The 23,102-nt window shown below is 40.9% G+C and overlaps 2 protein-coding genes across 5 annotated transcripts in view; both read right to left on the bottom strand.

Annotated features, from left to right (window-relative positions):
* Nucleotides 1–7,118: 7,118 nt before the first annotated feature.
* LOC134078564 (fish-egg lectin-like) lies at nucleotides 7,119–9,287 on the bottom strand. Its single transcript, XM_062534582.1, has 5 exons — nucleotides 9,191–9,287; nucleotides 8,822–9,049; nucleotides 7,996–8,213; nucleotides 7,771–7,898; nucleotides 7,119–7,638 (listed from the first exon to the last, which is right to left on the bottom strand). Exons 1-5 carry the CDS (start codon nucleotides 9,249–9,251, stop codon nucleotides 7,494–7,496), a joined length of 780 nt encoding a protein of 259 aa, XP_062390566.1. The 5' UTR covers nucleotides 9,252–9,287; the 3' UTR covers nucleotides 7,119–7,493.
* A 12,532-nt stretch (nucleotides 9,288–21,819) lies between these two features.
* LOC134078529 (protein mono-ADP-ribosyltransferase PARP4-like) overlaps nucleotides 21,820–23,102 on the bottom strand; it is a 34,602-nt gene continuing 33,319 nt past the window's right edge. For all 4 annotated transcript variants that reach the window (XM_062534522.1, XM_062534524.1, XM_062534521.1 and 1 more), the window contains exon 43: nucleotides 21,820–23,049. In XM_062534522.1, coding sequence (XP_062390506.1) covers nucleotides 22,848–23,049 — 202 coding nt within the window. In that variant the 3' untranslated portion in view covers nucleotides 21,820–22,847. The remainder of the gene's footprint in view (nucleotides 23,050–23,102) is intronic.

Genomic DNA, 23,102 nt, shown 5'->3' with positions numbered 1-23,102 from the left:
TAAACAATCCAACTGATATGTTAAAGGAAGCTTCCTGCACACAATAACCAAACCCAACAGGCAAGTTCAAATTCACACATGGCACAGAAAGCTAGATAGATGGATGGATTGATTGGTCGATAGATTGATTGATAGCCTACTTATTGTCACAAAACAATGTTGTTTTTTATTAGTAGTAGTAAAAGGATTTAGTTCAATCAATTGACTGACTGAATAAATGCGTAAATAAATAAACAAATGGGGAAAAAAATCTAAAAATGAAAAATGATATGCAATAGTGTAATTTTTTGTGTTTGGATTGTTAAGAAAAGACCATGCTGCTGCCAGTTACAGTAGTGTCTGGTTAACGGCAAACTAGCTAGCCTGGTAGCTAAGGTAACATTTTAAACAGAGAGGCGATCATTTCTTTGAAATACCCAAAGAGAGCGGCCAACGCCAGCTGGAGAAGAGGAGGCACCGTGAGGAGGACCATATCTTCAAACAGATGCACAGCCATGTATTGCACATTTTCTTTAATTGAATGTGAATATGCAGATGGTGGTTCCTTTTCCATCAGGAGTGTCCTCTACAAAGTCTGTGCTGTGCTATCTACATACTGCAAAAAAACACAAAGGTCCGCTTCTTTTTTATTATTATTATTTGTTTATTTGTCAGGGACAATGCAATGCACATTATTACATAGCTATCACAGTCAATGCCATAACAATGTCTGTAGATGTACTGTAGAAGGTTTCTATCCAGTTGGATCATTTGCAACCCCAGTCCCTGGTCAGACCTGTTATTTCTAAAAGGTCTGTCTTTCTTCAGGAATGGTGATACATAGAGGCCTTGGTGTGCTTTGATGTTTTTCTACAGCAGCATTGGCCAAAGCAGTCTCCATGAGCAGAGCATGGAAACAGAGCAGTCATGAGCATTGGGAAGATTCTCTCAGCACCCTTGCAATGTGCATGTCTTTGTAACTTTTCCCACAATAAATTACATATTTTAAAGAGTGATAAAAACAAATCTTTATTTTTTGAAGAAGAGCTGGAATATGAAATGGTAACATTTCATTACAAAGATATTGCAAGAAAACCACACAGGGTTATTTTTTACCTTCTCATGCATCGAAGGGTTATTATGGTAAAGTGTAACCACCACCATTGGATTCCTTGAGCCTTGCAGTGCGAGTTTAGCAGTAAAAATCAACATTCCAGAAGTTGAGATATTAGAATACCAATAGGCCTATCTAAGGCACGGCCTGCAGGTGACATTTTTTCATACAATGGCCAATTTTGAGATTTTGAGCTAGTCTGCTACCTTAGCATGTATTCTTTCACACTATACAACAACAAAGTCCGATTTACATATTCAGGTGTTTATTTCATAACATTGACTTTTATATTGAAGTCATTTTCAACACAAAACTCCTTACTGCAGTTATGGAGGTGACATGACAAATACACTGCACCTTTAGCAGAATTTACCAGAACCACACAGTGATCTCTGTACAGGGTTGAGTTTAGAAGGCTGTTAGTGCTGGGACTGAATCCCAATCTCTTCCCTCGCGGAACTTTATCGGGATGAATACTATCCTGGATCCATGAAATAATTGAGAAAAAGATGATTTGATTTTGTATTTCTCTTTTTAGTCAACTATAGCATGGGTAAATAAACTTATGACCACAACTGTATACTGTGGCTTATTTGTCTTCCTCATCATCTACCATCTCTGATATCAAAACACTTCTGCTCATAGCCACTAGAGGGCACACTTGGAAGATGACTGTAATTTGCAATGAAATGTACACCCATACACCCACCTACACCTGATTTAATTGGTTTATTTTTTTAAAAAAGTACATTTGTGTGTGGAACACAGACATACACAAAGTTTTAGGTTACTGAAAAGACCTCTGGTCAGAATCAAATCGGGATTCCCCGCACTTAAACACAAATGTGGTACGATGCTCCTGCTTGCACCACAGTCCATGGCTTTACCTGAACTTGTTACTTTCCATATAACCAGTATTAGGCGTAGGACGCCGTAAAAAAATATTTTTACCATTTCTTGAATTATTATTGTTTTTATTTATATTTACAACTTTAATACAACACAGCATTATTGGCAATACAACAAGTACACACATCAAGCAACCTAGTAATGTTTAGAAAAATAAACGTAACAAATCCCAATTGTTCAGCCACTTCTGATTGGACAAGGTACAAATTAACATCACACTCATAAAGACACAGGTCTGAGAAAGCAGTGGAGTTGGAAGGACAGACAAGGAGAGAGAGAGAGTGATAGGTGGGAGAGAGAGAGCTGGAGAGCAAGAGGAAGACAGGGGCATGAGAGAGGAAAAGATTAAAGAGAGAGAGGAAAAGAAAGAGTGGGAGAAAAAGAAGAAGGGAAAGAGAAAGAGGGAGGAAGGGAGGAAAAGAGAGCAAGAGAAAACGAGATATAGTGGAAGGGAGGGGCAGGAGAGAGTGAGGGAAAGATTAAAGAGAGAGAGATAGAGGGGGGGAGAAAGAGTGGGAGAGAAAGATAGAGAAACGAAGAGTGAGAGATAGAAGGAAGGGAGAGAGAGAGAGGTAGAGAATGCAAAAGCTGGCAGGATGCAGTCTAGATCGTTCTGTGTCATTGGTTCCATGACAGTTGGTTGGAGGGTTCAGTCCACTGTGGGGGCCTACCTGTCTGCCATGGATTCCTCTCATCCGTTCCACCGTAGTACTGTAACTATTAGGCCCAATCAATGTCCGGACTCACAGACTTTGGTGCGCGTTCTCGCGAAATTCGTAAGGGCTTACAAAGGTAAACAACAGCACGACACACACGTGCATGGTGCAAATGTTAACAACGTCTTAGTTAGTAAACATAGCCAAGGTACATGTGATCTCGTGAAGTGCTGTCCCAATCCCAAATACCTATCTGAGCCCATGTGGCCTCACAAACTCACTCACTTAGCACCTGAGATCAATTAAGTCTGTGAGTCCTTAGTCCTTAGTCTTTAGGGCTGACATTGGGATTGGGCCACTGTCACCTGTAAGAGAGAGCAGGTGGAAACTGGTCAGAATCATGATTACTGGTATTAGCAAGGTCATCAATACAATGGTGTGGTCAAAATCAGTGGTAAATAGTCAATGTGATACTCAGGACTACGCAGTATACCCACTTAAAAAGCATCATGCACCATCTCAGTATACTCACTGAAAACAGGCAAGGATTTGGGGTTGATCACAGTATACCCACTACAGCTAACTAGACTACATGACAGTATACTCACTACAGCTAACTAACTGCTACATCACATTATACCCTCTACAAATAACTAAACTACATTACAGTCTACCCAGTACTAAGTAGACTACATCACTATATACCCACTATAGCTAACTAGACTACACCACTGATCAAAAGAGTGTGTCCCAATCAGTTAAACCTGCAACCGGTTGGCTCCCATCACATCACCTTGTGCCATTTCTGGCAAACTGGGAATACTCCATAGAAGTCCTGTTCCTTACGCACACCCAGCAGTGGATGGCGGTAGTGAGCCAATGTGTGTGTGTGTGTGTGTGTGTGTGTGTGTGTGTGTGTGTGTGTGTGTGTGTGTGTGTGTGTGTGTGTGTGTGTGTGTGTGTGTGTGTAGCTCTTTAGTTACTGCTGTTACCGTTCTGTTATGGTGCTCCACATCATCAGAATCGTAATTTTTGCCAATTTCAATATAGTTGCTATACTGCTTGAAAGAATCGATTGAGCAGTGTTGTAGTGCTATATAATTCATAGATGTTTAACAGACAATTAATCAAAGATACAGTACATTTTGCTCAAGGCCACTAAATGTTATGCTTTATGGATTGTCTGACAAATGTGTGTATCCCGATTGATCTTGTTTGAATGATTTTGATGTTTTTGTATCGAGTAGCCCACAGACGAGTCTAGTAAGTGTTCTGATTCACAGAGCACTTAGGTACAGTATGTATCACCTGATATCTATGCTGTAGTGCTCTACAATTCATCAAGCAATTAATAAAGATATATTTTCAAAGCTCAGTATTCTAATAGTAAATAGACTTTTGTATACAGTCATGGCTGAAAGCACCAATGCTAAAGTTGACGGTAACACTTTAGTTTGGGGTGTCGCTGTTACAGTGTACCTACCTAATTAGGTACAGTGGTACAACCTAACAACATGTACTATAAGGTACTATCATTGTACTTGCATTATGTGTTTGTGGGTACCTACATATAGTTGTTACATTGTAATACTGAGTGCTTTTACAAAACTTTGCCAATTTGCCTACATTTTTCATCAGAGGCAAAGGGCTGACCTGAGACCTGCTGGATGGGGTAAATCTGGTCATGAAATATTTGATATACAAACCATTCTTAGCTCCAGTCAAGGGGTCATTGTCTTCAGTGTACATGTAACAGCTGTGCTGCTACAACCTTGTTACCGGTTAATGTCACTGTATCAAAGAGTAATAAGTGTGTACCAACACAGTTGATAAATGTAACAGCTGCACTGCTACACCTTTGTTACTCTTTGATATTGTGGAATAAACCTGTTAAGTGTACCAGTCAATTACTTGCATGCACATATGACATGTGTGTTGTGTCTTTGATGTCTTGGAACATGTCTGCCATTACCCTATGTAGCACATGTATCAACTGTGTTGGTACACACTTATTACTCTTTGAAACAGGAAAGACAAACTGAAAAGTGCCACATTATGTACCGCCATCCTCCTTCCACTAACAGGTTTTCATGTTACAGACTGTATAAAGGTGGGAATGAACCTGTCTTCCATCAACCTCAACAACTCAGCCATGTCTCTCCACATCGCAACACTCTCTCTGCCCTGCACTGCCTGCTGACTGCATGCAATGGTAAGCTCATTGTCCGTTGACTTCATCTCTGGGTAGGCTATATCTGTTTCTCAACCAATGTTACTGTAAATTCATAATGTTCTCTTTCAGTCCAGTTCACTCAATGCTAACCAATGGGAACACAGACTGAGTAGCCTACAGTTGGGTCATGTGTACAGTTGAGACACCTTAAATATCTTGCCTGCAAACCAAGCCTGATCTATGATTTTTGCTACACATATGTGTGTTAGTGTTCCCTTTAATCATGGGAAATTTGGACACTGTGCATATCTCTTGTCCAAAGATATTGGCAAAAGTATTTTTACCATAGTGAGAATTTCACTTAACCATGTTCCTTCCACAGTGAATATCTTGTTACTCCAATGTGACTGTTATACTTTTCTTACATCATTGCAAAGGTCATTCTGTGCTCTACAAACTGACATATTTCATGACATCCTTTCATGCAAGGTTGTTGCATTATTTAGAAAAATGTGCAAGATGGTCAGAAGGGTACAGATGAGACACTTTGTCTCAACTGTACCTGGATAAAATCCCATTGGATTGCATGGTGTTTATTTGTGCATATTATGATGGCATTTAGGCAATATAGAACACAAATGTCAATAAAATGAATGTTTTTGATATTTAAACTATATATTATTAATGAATATATCTTATAACATGAAGATTTTAAGGATTACATAATAATTTGAAAATTAGCCATGATAAAACCAAGAATCTTTAAACATTTGTCCCTGCTTTATGTCTATCTGATGCCAATTTAGATTAAAAAAATAGATTAAAATAAAAAGAAACACTCAGATTACACATTTTAAAAAGTTTGCTACATTTGCAGTGAATGGCTAGTCAGCCTTCCAGCATCATGAATGGGCGTCTCAACTGTACCATGCTACTGTCTCAACTGTACTCAAGACAAAATGCCACCTTGTGTTTATGAGTTAATTGTGAAAAATCTAAACAACTTACGGATATATACTTTGGGTTTTATTTTAGTGCACAGATCAAAGATATACCATGTAAGAACACAGTTATTTTCAATGGCTTTTTACAGTCAAACTTTCAAGTGGTAATGGGGAAAGCAAAAACTGTCCCAACTGTACTCTGTACCACAGCCTCCATTGCGACAGTGGCCTATTCACCCAGAACCCATTAGCAGGTGAAAGTAGTGGTGCTGCACACACCTGGTTAGTAGTGAGAATGACCTGACAATAGCCTCCTGCACAGGTAGCGATCTGATGACAGTGATGTGGTAAAAACACAATGATCAGCATGAGGTGTGGTACAAACCGCCAGTGTCTTTCTGTTAAAAATGTTGCACAAGCATCACACTGAGAACTGCACATAGGCTACTGTATCTAACCTGAGGTTATGAGGTTGTAGTATCAATGAACGGTAGTAGTTTACTGGCACTGGCGCACTGCATTCAGGTACGTGACTGTGCTGAGTCTTCTGGGGAGATGGTGGTGGTGGCTCCAGGAGACGGGAGTGGAAGAGCAGAAGCATGGGGCTGGTGCCCTCGATGCCATGCAGTACCTCCGAGTTATGGTGGTCATCACTGGCAGGGTCACTGGTGTCTGCACGTTAGGAGCTTCAGCGGAAGCAGCCGCATCATCCTTCGGGGTGGCTTCATGTCTCTCCCAGCGTTCCTGGGTCGAAGAGACCTCTGGGCAAATCCGGGGCATCAACAAGGGGGAGCCGCTCCCTGTCCGGTAGGTCCGACAGCATGAGCCCACAGGTACCAGGACTGGGTTACTAGAAACCCTGGGCACGGCCTTGGGCCAAAGTCGTAGGCTACCATCATGCGGTGTGGTGAGCTCGGCTGTAATCATGAGTGGATGACGAGCGAACTCCACATATTTATAGTAAAATTTATTACGCAAAGGCTATTTACACCCTACAAAATATCAATGTAGGCTATGTTATTCGTACCAGTGTATAATTAGATGCTATTCGTACCTTGGTGTAATGTATGTATCAATGTGTGATTCTTTTTGGGTTCTCTCAACTTCCACCATGTAGGCCTACAGATCTAACTTTATTGGGAACGCATGACGGGTGCTAATTTCAAGCCCTGGCTTCAGGTTATTCTGGTTTATCAGGATCCGGGTATATGAAAAAAGATCAATAACATTGTATCTGTTTGTTCCAACTGTCTATTTACTTGTTAAAATAAGCAAGCATTATGAGTTATGACATCAGAGGTTAATTTTAATTGAGGAAGGTCTGTTTGACCGAAACTGAAATGTCATCTTCATGATATGCTTTATTAATCACCAAAATCACAAGACATCAGATATTAGTTATCATTATGATTATTTTACAGATTGCAGGAAAAAAAACAACCTGAATATACTAGGCCATCACGCAAAGGCGACACCACTTCAGGATATTCTACAGTAATTAAAGAGTCTGAAAACTGTTGTTCTCAATCTACTCAATAGATGCGTTTTTACAAATCAATTGGATAATTTGACAGAATCACAGCATAATCATTAGGCTACTGTTCAAATTGCAAGCACATTAAAAGCCGCAGTGAAAATAATGAAGGGCTGCAGTAATGAATTGAGTAATGAAGCTGCAGGGTTCATGCAGCAGGGCTGCCTCTGTGGAAGAGCATCGCTCAGACAGTGCAGTCGTAGATCTTGTCATCCTTCAGGATGATCCAGAGATGACCCGTATCATAGGAGACATGCTTCACTTGACCGCTGTAGAGAGGAATATGGGTCCAGCCGTCACCTTCAGGTTTACAAGCAGATATGAAATCCCTGCAATAGATTTCACCACATGACGAAATATTTGAGTTGAGGGGAAAAGTATAAAAAAATACTTTGCAGCCTAAAAATAACAGGACTCTCCATACGTAAGTATCGTAAGCTCATAAGCTCGTAAAGACAGACCTGCGGTGCACATCTCCATTAGGATTTACTCCATAGACAGAGCCGTCACCTCCCACCTCAATCATAGTCAAGGATCCTGGAATATGCTGCCAGTCACCAACTCCCTGACAATGAGTGGAATTCACCCCCTAGAGGATCCAACAAAGGTGGATGAGAAAAATCAATTCATTTTATTTTTTAATTTTCTTAGTGGTCATTCCCCAAGTGGTCCTGTTCAACCTTTACCTTCCTCACAAAGATTTGATCCTGCTTGTTAACACCCCAGCAGCTATAAGGGCCACAGCTGTAGTACTTTAGTTTGCCATCAATGCCGATCCAATATATGGCACTGTTTTCCCCAGTGTAGCCGACCGTGCTGCCCATTGAGAGACAGAAGGGAGTATCATGACGACTGGCTCCTGACACAATCTGGTCTCCACCAGCATCAATCTGCTTCAAGTGTCCTACACGACAGAAACATTAACTTATTATTGTTTACTTTCCCATAAGGAAACATGTATAAAAATATACAGGAATCACACCAGAGTGAATTTGCAGAATTTGACAAAAAGTGATAGAATCCCAGACATCAAACACAATGTTATTGTATGCACTTTGTAAACACAAACATACATGAATTTGACTGCCTTTAGAGATTGAAACAATCAGTATGAAACATAGATGAATCCGTATGAAATCTAGAGATAGTCATATTCAGGGATGGACAGGGACAAAAAACAACAACAACAAAAAAAACACCCTTTTTTCACACCCACCATGATTGGTCAGACACATTCCCTACAGACAATCCACTAAAAATATGTGTGCATTCAATGCCATAGAAGTTGCCTAGTGTTCTGCATTCCTATAGCTTTGGATCTTTCAAGGGGTCTCAAAATATTAGAATGGAAAATGAACCAATGGACCGCTGTCAGCTATGGCACAGCCAAAAAGGGTATTTGGCAAGTAAGATATTTGATTGGGCCATGCCAGCGTCAGAATGAAAAATGACTCAGTGGGCCACTGTCAGCTCTTTGAGGGCCAGCACTGTCTATAATGAAGTTGGTCTTACCTGGTACTTCTTCCCACTCAGTTGCAATCAATTTGTAGATCTTGTTTGCACTGTTGACTCCCCAGATTCCTGCTGGGCCTACGGTGGCGTGCTTCAGTTTGCCTTTGACTTGATTCCATTTCGATTCATACAGTGTGAAGATATCGTGATTTTGGCTCACCCCAATCACCTGTCCAACACCTGCATCAATTTGAATCAGCTGACCAGGGACATGTTTACAACTATATCCTGTAGAAAAATGAAAAACAGTTAAAGTTAGGTATAGGTGTAGCTGAGTCAGGAGGGCAGAACAGAGAAAGCTGAAAAACATCCACAGGATTAAGAAACAGATGAACGTACAGATTAAATCAAACTGTGAGATGAACTTACCATTGCATGCAGTCAGCAGGCAGTGCAGGGCAAAGAGAAGTGTTGCGATGTGAAGAGGCATGGCTGAGTTGTTGAAAGGTAAGTCTGATGGAAGACAGGTTCATTCCCACCCTTATATACTCTCTGCAACATGCATACCTGTTAGTGGAGGGAGGATGGCTGTACATCATTTGATACCTTTTTTGGCATCTTCCTGGATCCAGTAAGATAAGGCAACTTTGTTTCCTGCTTTTAAGAGGTAGGTTTTCCACTTGTGTAAAACAGGTGGTTTTGTGTGTTTGTGTTTTGTATGACTTATTCCCAAATTACACATATTTCACTCTCAGCCTTTATACAGTCCACAACATACTGTACATATCTGTTAGTGGAATGAGGATGGCAGAAACCTACAAAATATCCAAACTTTCCTGTTTCTTTCCTGATGCACTATGAGGAAGCTACAGTATTGCTTCTTTTTTTTTTTTTTTTTTTTTTTTGGCTTTTCACCTTTATTATTATAGGACAGTGAAGTGGTAGACAGGAAGCAAGTGGGAGAGAGAGAGATGGGGTGGGATTGGGATATGACCGCAGGCCGGATTCGAACCTGGGTCCCCGTGGGCACTCGGACCCGTAAATGGTACAACCTGCTGCGCCACAGCGCCCCCTCTTTTTAATTTTGAGTGATATCATCTCTGCTGAGGGAATCTGCTTGTGCACGAGATGGTGTATGCAACGCTAGGATTCTACTAAACCTTGCTTAAAGGCCCGTTCACACCAAGAACGATAACGATAACGATAACTATAACCATAACGATAAAAGCGTCCACACTGGCCAACGATAAGAAAAGTCTCTCCTTGTGTTAATGAATGTGATGGCTAGAATACTTTGGGTTCTGATTGGCTGTTAGCTTTTTATCGTTCTCAAAATCGCTCTGAAAGTGATCCAACAACGATATCGTTCTTCATGTCGTTATCTTTATAGTTTAGGTGTGAACGTTGTCATTCATATTAACGAGAGCGATATTTATTTATAGTTATCGTTATCGTTATCGTTCTTGGTGTGAACGGCCCTTAACCCTCATGTTTTTGCTTCATGTTTCAACAGAGCAAGCATGAAATTTGTATGATAATATGATTTCAATGTCCTTTACAAATATTTTTGTACATTGGTGTTCCTTGGGGTCAGCTTGACCCCAGCTGTATGAAACATAATAAGATACATGAATATTTGACACATTATGGATATTATTATTGCAATAGTATGAGAACATAATGTTATTATCATTATTACAAGTACTTACAAAGTCATTTTGGCAGGACTGTATAAGTCAAAAGGTGAAGCAACAGCAAGCCTTTGGGCTGCTGACACTGGATGGGCGATATTGCCAGCCAGGGTTCCATGATTCATAAAGGGGTGTGGAGGGTGGGATTGTTTTGTAGGGATTTTGATGGTGGTTATTACACTCTTTCATTTTCATTTTCCACCCTGAGCATGGACAAAATGCACCATTGAAATCTATTGAGAAATATGTTTCGTATAGTAACCACTATTTCTGAGAGTGTTTGATCTCAATTAGTAAAAAAAAAAGTCAAGAGCCTATGTTGAGTAAAAATATGTCTTCTGAAGGCCTAAACAGCAGCAGAACTCCAATACAATTTTGATCAACTTTGAGGAACTGCTATGACCATGCAGGATCATCCAGACCACTCATGGTGATTTTACTGCATACTATTCCTATTTATATATTTTAGTTCTTGAGCATTGAGCTTTGTGAGCTTTGACAAAAAAGAGGCAGAACAAAATTGACCCCCCCCCCCCTTCCTCTTTTATTTTGAATTTTTTAATTATTTTTTTGCATTGATAGAGCGGGACGATTGAAACAACTGTTTCAATCGTCCCGACAGTGCTAACTATAACACTTAAACATATTTTGCTTCTAAACCTCAAAATGCTGACATTTAACACTTTCAGACATGTCTAAGTAAGGATTCATCTCTCGTATGGTCCTGTGATCATTGCATGAAACAATAAACACGAGTTGTGATCACAAAAAAATTACTGCACAAAAGATTTTACTTGCCGGTGTCAAAAACAGGTTTGCGGGGATAACGTTGGAATTCGATGACGTCATGGCACGAGATTTCCCGTGGTTGGTAAGTCTTGTGTGTTGAACATACTGACGACATGACATTTCAGATGTACATGGTTTTCGAGGAGATCGCCGTGTTACTTTCGTCCCGCGTTTCAATTGACCCGGCTCTCCCCCTACCAATCTTTCTCAAGTCTTGATCAAGTTATCATGTAGGCTACTCCTCACTTAATAATTCCATTATTAGGCTATCAATCATAATTGTATCATATCAATCTAATCTAATCACCACTGTGACCCTGTGAAAGTTGTTTGACTAGGCCCTTGACTAGGCCCTAGCTGTGCCCAACTGCCTGGCTGGGGCACTTGCACAGCACGCCGGTGACCCAGGTTCGATTCCCGCCCTGTGGTCCTTTCTGGATCCCATCCCCGCTCTCTCTCCCATTCGCTTCCTGTCACTCTCAACTGTCACCATCAATAAAGGCATAGAACGCCCAAAAAATATACTTAAAAAAAAAAAAAGGCATATAGGCCTATATAATATATTTATATATTTTAGTTCTTGAGCATTGAGCTTTGTGAGCTTTGACAAAAAAGAGGCAGAACAAAATTGACCCCCCCCCCCCCCCATAAAACTGTCTGTAACTTGGAAAGTATTGATCTTATCAAAAAGATCAAGATAACCAAGATAAAGATAACCACAGAAATATAATTCAATGTGGTCAGTTTAAAGCATCAATGTCGTGGGAAACTTCCTTGGTAAAAGCAGTCAAACAAGCAGTCATTTGTTGGAGGAAAAAAAGTAGTATGTGTTGTTGCCCTTTCACCCTATCTTATGGTGCCATGCATGAACGTGGGAACATCTGCATACAAGCAGATTCTCTCTGCAGAGATGTGTTCACTTTCCAAAATACCAACATGCTATTTGAGGTTTGATGTTTATCACAAATACAAAACAAACAAACAATTGTTTTCTCATGGTGCGGGGACAGTCCCCAGGAAGTTTGTTTATTTTGTAGGTTTCTACCAGTGGTGGAACCAAGTCACTGTTTGGCAGGTCCAAGTCAAATCGAAGCCAAGTCGAGTCTAAGTCCAAGGGGGAGAGCAGGGTCAATTGAAACACTTTTCAGTTTAATGTATTTTTCAAAACAGGTGAAAGGGATAGTCCTACAAATAATTTTGTATCCCGCCCAGTCGGGTCAATTGAAACACATGTGCGGGACGAATGAAACAGCATATTGTAAACAGAAACCATTCACTTTACTCTACTTTTTATGAAACATACCTAACAACATACTTCTGTACTAGTACTGTTCTGTACTAAAATTTCACCTGATTTTTCAAAATATAAGTATTTCAAACAATGTATTTTTCCATCCGCGTCAATGTCGAGTGTTTCGATTAAACTCACATTTCTTCATTTTATACCATGCTGATGACTACATTTCCATCTAATTTACTTATTTCCCGTTGTAAGCCCTGTTGACGGATTCACAGTTGATCTTCCTCTTTTATTTTGAATTTTTTAATTATTTTTTTGCATTGATAGAGCGGGACGATTGAAACAACTGTTTCAATCGTCCCGACAGTGCTAACTAACACTTAAACATATTTTGCTTCTAAACCTCAAAATGCTGACATTTAACACTTTCAGACATGTCTAAGTAAGGATTCATCTCTCGTATGGTCCTGTGATCATTGCATGAAACAATAAACACGAGTTGTGATCACAAAAAAATTACCGCACGAAAGATTTTACTTGCCGGTGTCAAAAACAGGTTTGCGGGGATAACGTTGGAATTCGATGACGTCATGGCACGAGATTTCCCGTGGTTGGTAAGTCTTGTGTGTTGAACATACTGACGACATGACATTTCAGATGTAGGCTACATGGTTTTCGAGGAGATCGCCGTGTTACTTTCGTCCCGCGTTTCAATTGACCCGGCTCTCCCCCTACCAATCTTTCTCAAGTCTTGATCAAGTTATCATGTAGGCTACTCTTCACTTAATAATTCCATTATTAGGCTATCAATCATAATTGTATCATATCAATCTAATCTACAGTACTTGTTTTATGAAACTACCCTTGTAAAAGTATCATGTGGTCTCAGAGAATAAGTGAGAGTGAATGGTGAGTTGTATTAGCACAGAGGGCACCACTGTGACCCTGTGAAAGTTGTTTGACTAGGCCCTTGACTAGTGTAACGGAGTTGAAAATGTAGTGTATTATTATGATTTTCGCCAAATATGAAACAGCCTTGTTTAAATGTAAAAGGGAGCCACCCTTGGTCATATCGTGTACTGCAGGTCTGCTGCATGTAGTCCCGTGTTGTTTCCCTACCAGATCAGAGAAGTCATGCTTGTGATCTGGCATATATATCTATGGTGATCTGGTAGGTTCATTGTACAAAGCACTTCACCCAGTATATGAGTTTTCTGAAAGTAACTTGATGTTTAAGTTGGTAACTTCGATGTTTTCCTTGTATTATATTATTTGACATACACTGTAGCGATCATACATCTTTTTGCATGGTTTTACAGAGTTTGTTCATGTTCTCCTGTTTAAACCGTAAGTTTCTCCACACTGGTTAACGTGACTAGCAGTAAACTACGCTAGCCACGTCCATGCTTTAATGCACTGTATATCGAGCATACATTAGTTAAACATGCATTGAAAATATATTACTCTGTATCTGTCATGTGTGTATGCTTAGTCTCAGTATAGCCTCTGTATGTATGAGATAACAGCGAATGTTAAGCGATCGAGTTACCCTGAACGTTAATTAGCTGTTGTTCCATGTGTGCGAACATTCTGTCTGGCGTGTTTCAGTGTACAATAGAATATTTACGTAGTATGTTATTTTGCTTGTGCAGATGCATGCAGTACATGTGCCTGAAGGCAATGTTTTTGATATCTTTTCTGAAAGGTATGTGGCTCTATAATGTTGCTGTTATGTTATGTTATGTATGCTATTATGTATTACAGTTATGCCTATTCTATGGGAAGTTAAAAGTTATAGAGATGAGAGAAGTCATGCTTGTGATCTGATGCATGCAGTACATGTGCCTGAAGGCAATGTTTTTGATATCTTTTCTGAAAGGAAAATAAAAGAGAGAGAAAATTCAACATTTCGCCTGAGTCCCACCCGATGCTTGACCACTGTTACACTAGGCCCTAGCTGTGCCCAACTGCCTGGCTGGGGCACTTGCACAGCACGCCGGTGACCCAGGTTCGATTCCCGCCCTGTGGTCCTTTCTGGATCCCATCCCCGCTCTCTCTCCCATTCGCTTCCTGTCACTCTCAACTGTCACCATCAATAAAGGCATAGAACGCCCAAAAAATATACTTAAAAAAAAAAAAAAAGGCATATAGGCCTAAGCATGAGCTGTGTGGATGCCTGAAAGCAGCTGCTTGAGTGGATGCCAGTTACAGTATGTCAAAATTTTCCTTTAATCACAATGACACTCAATATTCAAAACAAAACAATGTTTAATCTGCATTAGTCTACAAATACATTACAGAAACAGTGGAGTTGAAAGAAATCAGGAAAATGAAGAGTGAACCATGAACCACTCTCGTGGTTGCTCAACATTCTATTTTCAGTCGTAAATATCAAACATGTTTGATACCTAGGCTACGATTTGCGATTGGGCAGTCTCAGAACCCGTAAAATTCTATCTGAGAACGTCATTCACGACTAGGAAACGGGGCCGACAATCGCTTACGATCCTCCTGGGGAGTGAACGTTCCACCAATTGTCGTAAGGGCCGTGTGTGTGTGTGTGTGTGTGTGTGTGTGTGTGTGTGTGTGTGTGTGTGTGTGTGTGTGTGTGTGTGTGTGTGTGTGTGTGTGTGTGTGTGTGTGTGTGTGTGTGTGTGTGTGTGTGTGTGTGTGTGTGTGTGCATGAACTAACATGGCACAATAATGTGGCAATGAGAAAGTTGCTTTGCCTGAAAACAATTTATTAGGCTGTCTGCTAGTGGTGATGATGACGAGAAGAATTGTCAGATATTAGTAAATTAGCCTACATTAGTAATTTACATAAATTACTAATGTAATTAAAAAAAACTAGTCTACTGGCTCGCACAGAATCGGCAGGCTGGGGGGGAAGTCTACGAACATCAGATCAGATCAGGATATGGTAGGCTACTCCACTTACAAAAGTCAGATCAGGTGGCAAATCTTGTCCGTGATCAGTCTGTCATTTATTCAGTTTCTTATGCAGACTGGACGGACAGCTCTTGTGTCGACGAGGATTCTCCCCCACTGCACAATTGCATGTCTCTGTATTACGCCGCCAGGCTCTGCCCGCTTGACATGTCAACATTTTACAACAATGCAATACAAAGCCAGCAAGTTTTCTGCAGATGAGAATTACAATTACATCTCTGTGATATTGATAAATATAGCAGCTTAGGCCTACTTACCCATGGCAGATCCTCATTGGAGTAAATGGCAAACCTGTGACGCTGGTTAAGCCTACGATCAGGAAACACCAGCGCATCTCCGCTGTAAACTATTTACAGACTGACAGACCATCACCGGGCCCACATTCGGTGTCCTAAGTTCTTAATAACTTCCCTAGACAGGTTGCCAGAGTGAATAACTTTTCCAGCATATGACTAACAAATGGCAACTAGGCCTACAGCTCTCATATTAACCTAGCATGATACCTACCCAGGGCTGTACAGTGCGAGCAGGTCGTCGCAAAAACGATTAGTAAAAATATATTAGTGCGAGTGGAAAATAATAAATGCTCACACACGTGCGAGTACTGATTTCAACCCTTTCATTCGCATTTAGCTCCTAAAATGAATCCACACCAAGTGGATCAAAGTATAGCCTAATACAATTTTCGAGCATCTGTAGGCTATAGGCCTACACATTTCAGAGGTGACCACTTCGCGCTCTCTCACACACAAGATTTGGATTTGTCACTCCAAATCCATTCTTCTTTTTCTTCAATCCGCTCGTTATCGTTGGTGACTATGTAGCGATTACCGGTGAAACAGTAAACCATGATAAAAATGTTGACTATAACAATTACCGTGTTTATTTCAAATATTATTAGGCTATTATCACGATTGATAAACACGGTGTGGAAACCGTATGTTATTCCTCCCATCACCCGAGACTGCATTTGACATAGGCCTGGTAGACTTCTATGAAACAAAAATGGTATCATTCTGTTCTCTAAATAATGGATTTAACCACGATTCGGTGTAGGCTACACCTGCTTTAAAAAGGCGGAACAATTTCATCGCAAATGTGCGCTGTAGGCCTATCATATAGCCACTCTGCGTCTTTTTATGTAGGCTACGTTCACATTAAATCAGGCTATTCCACTAACGTCATCAGGAGAATACCATAGCCAAACATTTTATTTTGAGCACTGGTTGTCACTCATTGGATATTGGATAGGCTAACAGATATACCAAACTCCAAGGCAAGTCATAGTAAGTTAAGCACCCAGCCAATTAAACATGACCAAGGAAAAAGTGAACGGGACAACTCACAATGCCATAATAGAATACCTAAATCATAGAAGTTAACATTGCTGGACACTCATCTTTTCTATTACACCAGAAATATTTGTCTTTACCTTTGCTAGTTTTTTTAACATTCATGTTATTTAATGAAAACATGTATCCTAGCTATTTCCTAAAACCGAATGAAACAAAAATAATTATGTTCATGTAGGTGTGGCAAGTGGTAGTAAAGTGTTAGATACTAACTTGTATGTTATCCGACTACGCCACCCTGGGAGTTTCACCCAGGGAAATGTATGTACTAAGTTTGCTCCAAAAAGGTACCTAGGTTCATTAACTGTGAGAGACGTGGTTCCATTCAAGTAAAACAATAGTTTATTGACAAAATCTAAAAGTACACTCACATGGTCCTAAGCACATCAGACATAAAGGAAGGACAGACCGCAGGAACTGAGGCTTACCAGCGAGGGGGCTGGCTAACTAAGGAGAGAGGCGTCCCAGGAGAGGTCACACCACTGCAAGAGTGTCCACGTATTCGCACACACACACAGCAAAGGTCAAATCAGCAACACCCGTGAGATATAATAGTAGCACACCAAAAAGGGGACACCACCAGGAAGACTGCAGCCCCTCCACCGTAGGCCTCAGCTCCTAGAAAAGACACAGGACAGGGGGAGGACAATTAGTGGGAGCCACACTGTTTAACCACACACAAAGAATCACAATAGTTAAGGGTAAGACACGGGCTCTCAACAGCTGGACAAATGTCCTCCTGCCAGTGCAACATAAACAAACAAACAAACAAACAAACAAACTATAAAATAAAGTAGTAATTCCCCAGAAATAATAAATACTAGCACACTGGTGATCCACAGCACAGATGGAATAGCAGCCTCCCATCAGTGGCTAATCCAGTCAGAAGAAGAAAATTAGAAAACCCGAGATACAAAGTAAAGAGATGTTGAGACACTGGTTATCAGCAGAAAGAGGCAAATACATGTCACACATCTCTGCAACAAGTATAGGACAATGATAGACTTAGCAGCCTTAATGTTAACTTGGAAAATCAAGGAGAAACAGCGAATCAACAGTGAACAAAATCTAGCAAGCAAGAGAACGTTTTAAATCTAATTGTCGGAGTCGGCACTGTTGTGTTTGAAAGATAAGTTAGAGGCGCCAAGACCCGCCTTACGTTGCTTCTGATTTGTTTATATTGCGTGATGCCTTGCGTGGTTGGTGAGATTTAGGCACAAAGGACTGATGGATTGGTTATTGCTGTCAGTCAATCAGAGCTCGAACTACGGCTTGGCAATGACCAAAGTTTATCATCACGAAAAAAAAAATATATATATATATAGTGCACTGAATGGGGAAATATTTTGCGTGAGAAATGTCAAGTATGACGTGTGGTGTGAGAATGGGTCAAATTGCGTGACTGTCACGCTCAAAGCGTGAGACTTGGCCCTGATTTTATCTGATGTCTGAAACCTGACTCTGATAACTTTTTATCTGAGATCTTTTTGCTTGACTCTTCTGACAGCGGTTTCCCTGTCTCCTTTTCATCTGATGCCTGAGAAATTACTGTGTAATTACTGTGTAATTACTGTGTGTCTTTTTTCATCAGGAGCGTCCCTCTCTATCTGTACGTCGCTTTAGACTTAAGTGTCCACCAATGTTATAAAGAATGTCGCAGACCTATATTGAACAATACAAATAAAATAAAGTTAAAGATAATGTGTTGCTTTTCAATGCTTTGCCTTGTTTCTCAACAATCAATATCAGCCATCTCTTTTCCTCTCTGTGTACACAGGTGTCTCCAGGGCTTAATGATCTGGGATCTGGTGATACCCACACTGCTGTGCTTCCAAGTGGAACTTGACTGGAGGACAGAGCGAATTTGGGCCTATTCCTTATTCTGCCAACAACCATGTTTTTTTCCTGACATATTTTGCCCATGGGAATTATAGTCTTTTAATCTCAGTGAGTGAACGTAATAAAGTTTGAATTATTGATCTTGAAAGGGGAACAAAGAAGAATATTGCTGCAGACTGGTTACAATCATGCGTGTATTTTTTATTCTCTGTCTTGCAGTAGCTCCTCACTAAGTGCTCAACGCAGCCAGTTGAACCAACCTGTTCAACTCTTTGTTTAATCTCACTCAGTCAGCTCTTTTCCGGGGCCAGAATGTTTTTGTCTCCAATACGCCCAATGTCAGTGCAGGTATCGCATGGACCCTTCATCCTGTATCTGACTGTGACACATGCGCTCTTCTCCATGTTAATGCAACCAACCTTTTCAACATTCCCTCGTCTCATAACTCGACTTTTCCACCTGTTATCAATTATTGTCTTCCTAGCCTTGGAACATGTGAAGCGACATTGCCTCCGGTCCCAGCTATTACTGATGTCCTTGTCTTAATCCGTCTGGCCTGCTGTGTGGAGCAAAAGACAAGCAACGCCTGTAAAATCTCTCGTGCCCAATGTGATCACATTTACTCTGCAGATGAAGTCATGAATGTATTCCAACATTCAGTTGACAGTGGACACATTTTAAACTTTGAACGTCTCAATAGCTTGTCTTTTAACTCACCTCAAGTCATCTCATTGAACAACTTGCTACTGACACAGCTCAAGTACTGTCTGACATTTCCAGTAGCCTACTCCAAAATCTCATAATCTAATGGCTTTGTACTATGCCCTTGCAAGTCAAGGTAATGTGTGCCGAATTCTTAGGCCAGAGTGTTACACTAGTAGTGTTCAAAGCTGGACCGTTGTGGTTCAACTCAAGGCTACATGTGTGTGCGTGTGTGTGTGTTCCATACAGAAAAAAATTGAAATATGTTTTTTTTTTAAATATATCGAAATATATATTTCAAGTGTCAAAAAGTGTGTGTGTGTATTTCTAGCAGGCCAGTATGGAAGGGTAGTGTGTGTGTGTGTATGTGTGTGTTTGTGTATGTGTGTGTGTGTGTGTATTTGTGTGTGTGTGTGTGTGTGTGTTTCTAGCAGGCCAGTATGGCTCTGCTCCTTTCCAGCAGAGGGTTGAGGGGGGAAAGGGGGTGTGGGCGGTCGAATCCCAGCAGCTGTCGAGTGGACGACTCCCAGTCGCGGCCGAACTCCAGCCGGCTGCACACGCACGGGTACTGCCTGTCTGCCCAGCGCACCCAGTCCACCGCCCGCTTCAGGGCCTCCCACTCGGAAGAGCTGTAAGAATAACAAACAAGCAAGATGGACAGGTAGACCAGCAGAATGAGAGAGAGACCAACCAAGAGGTACAGGCAGGCCAGAATGAGAGAGAGACCAACCAAGAGATACAGGCAGGCAAGAATGAGAGAGAGACCAACCAAGAGGTACAGGCAGACCAGCAGAATGAGAGAGAGACCAACCAAGAGGTACAGGCAGACCAGCAGAATGAGAGAGAGACCAACCAAGAGGTACAGGCAGGCCAGAATGAGAGAGAGACCAACCAAGAGGTACAGGAAGGCCAGAATGAGAGAGAGACCAACCAAGAGGGACAGGCAGGCCAGAATGAGAGAGAAACCAATGAATTGATTAAGTAAGGGATAATGTATAGAACGCCGGTCATTATCGGAAAATAATTCCCGACAGGATGAACTGAACCCCGACGCGCAGCGGAGGGGTTTTGCTTCGTCCTGAAGGGAATTATTTTCCGATAATGACCGGCGTTCTATACATTATCCCGCTTATTATACGGCTACTTGCCAAAACGAGAAAATAAACTCATCTCAATGTGTCTTTAGCAATGACTTGGCTACCGTTTCGTGGCTTCCGCAACAACTAGCGGAGTGAACCCGTTGCCATTGGCAGCGGTCATTGATTCAATGTGTTTTACATAAACACAAGCCAATTATAAAAGTAAAAAAGCCCAATATAGGGTACTGTATGTATTTTTAAAAATTATTGAAATGTAATGTACATAGTAAAAGACACTGCCTATCAAGCTAAACTTTGACATATTTAGGTTAGTTTCTGAGACCCATTGTAGTTGGAGGTTCCAGATATTGCATTAGTAAATGAGAATATGTTCAGTCTCATTTGATCAACTGTACCGTTGGAAAAAGAGGCAAACTAATAGAATGTATCAGCTGAGAGAAATTCAGGTGGTAATTGTGAGAGGTGTTAACGTCTTGACCTTTGAAATTAGCACATACTGTAGCCTATGTCCAAAAAGGACATGGGCTGCGTTTCCCAGATTCGTTAAGAAGCTTTTAAGTGCTAAGAACCTCTTAGGAGCGCTCTAAGAACGCCCCTAAGAAGTTCTTAGCACTTAAGAACTTCTTAACCTATCTGGGAAACGCGGCCCTGGATAGTTTCACACACACATACATCATACATGTAAGGCAGTGTATTTGTAACGCCACTAGGTGTCACTGCAGAACCATTTATGATAGCGCCTTATATTGGTGTATTACGTGCACATACATTCAGAAACAAAAAAGTTGGATTTTCATCATAGCCGATAATGGCCATATTTGATTTGACCATTAGGTAATTCGTGGCACTATAGCGGACGAGCACCTTTTCATGTCCAGGGACCCACTAACTCAGTTCAAGTGAGAAATTCCCCCAACACCAAATTGCGAACGGGTCTACAGGCCAGGTCCAGGATTAAGAGGGTGACAGGCAGTGGGGCACAAGCTTAGCTGCTTCCTAAGACAGGGAACCACACATCTGCATCAATGTGTGTAAAAAACACAGCACCGTAATGTACAATTACAATTCAGTGTCAGTCATGGGTTTGCCGTAGTTTTGCCATATACTATATTTTTGTGTGGATTTTAGGCACAGCAGCATTTTGAATGTTCAGCATTCAGTAGCCTACAGCATTTGGGCGCATTCTGACACATCAATGTCAGAAAAGTCTTGAGATAAACAGTAAATCACAAGTCACCCCACGCTCACCAAGGCAAGCACCCTGCAAAAGTGACATGAATGACACTAATGTGAAATAAGTACACATTACTTATTTCACATTTCACACTAAGTAAAATCGGGTCATCTTCATAGAAGGAGACAAATTCAGGTCAAGACAAATACATTGATCACTTACTTACTGACAGATGTTTATTTACTTCTTACTAAATATTTTTGAATCAGCTCACAGGTTTTGATCATGATTAATACACATTATATTAAAGACAATTATAGCCTACTTGAACTATTTGGTGAAAATTGGCATGGTTTTTCAACAGTCTGATATACACTGATCTGATGACACATCACTGACCCGCACAGACGTACACACAGAGGTAACGGCACGTCTCCGATCAGTGTGCAGATATTTCGGTGGGACTTTCATGTGCAAATTGGCTTTCAATTCAGATCAGTGATTACTTGTCTTCTACTTTCTACATTTCACAAATCAATGTTAAATGCCTGGTTATAATAAAACACTGCAGACCAGAGACCTTTACCATACTTCAATGGCAAGTATAGTAGAGGCATATTCAACAAGGTAGAACATCTTTGCTATATAGTCCTGTGGATAAAAAAAAAATCTGCTGATGAATTTGTGCTTACTTGATCAAGATAATAAATTGTTGTATTTGTCTGATTGCCAACTTTTTTCTTAAAAATAAACATGCATTTCTGTATCTCCAGTGAAGGCAGGCAGCAAGTGAAGAAATCTATTAGCCACATAACACATGTAAAAGTAAACTTTTGTATTTTATATCGGTTATATACTGTATTATGTAGTATATCCATGCTGAGGGCAGAAATGTCAACAAACGAAATGTAAGTTGAAGCATACTCTAGTTAGCGCACTGAGAATACACCAAGCTATAATGTAAACTGACTGAACGGAAGATGAAAACCGGACAGATTTCCGGTTTAAGGAATAAGGTGGATAACACCTTATTATAATTGTTTTTTTAAGGTACTGTCGAGGAAAAACTTGGAAGAAAATTGTATACACACTGTATCACACTTCAACTATAACATTGACTTTTGAATAATTGACACTCCGTAGTGGTTTACAGATAATTTAGAGGATTGATTCAGATCAAACACACAACAGGCCAGTATGGACAGTATATTTGTGTGTGTGTGTGTGTGTGTGTGTGTGTGTGTGTGTTTCTAGCAGGCCAGTATGGCTCTGCTCCTTTCCAGCAGAGGGTTGAGGGGGGAGAGGGGGTGTGGGCGGTCGAATCCCAGCAGCTGTCGAGTGGACGACTCCCAGTCGCGGCCGAACTCCAGCCGGCTGCACACGCACGGGTACTGCCTGTCTGCCCAGCGCACCCAGTCCACCGCCCGCTTCAGGGCCTCCCACTCGGAAGAGCTGCGGTGAGCACGAAAACAACACGCACAGTTGGAAATAAAAATGGCTACTTT

The sequence above is a fragment of the Sardina pilchardus genome, chromosome 4 (assembly GCF_963854185.1).
Source record: "Sardina pilchardus chromosome 4, fSarPil1.1, whole genome shotgun sequence".
Taxonomy (NCBI): domain Eukaryota; kingdom Metazoa; phylum Chordata; class Actinopteri; order Clupeiformes; family Clupeidae; genus Sardina; species Sardina pilchardus.
The sequence above is the reverse complement of the archived record's forward strand: the minus strand, read 5'-3'. Positions and strand labels throughout refer to the sequence as shown.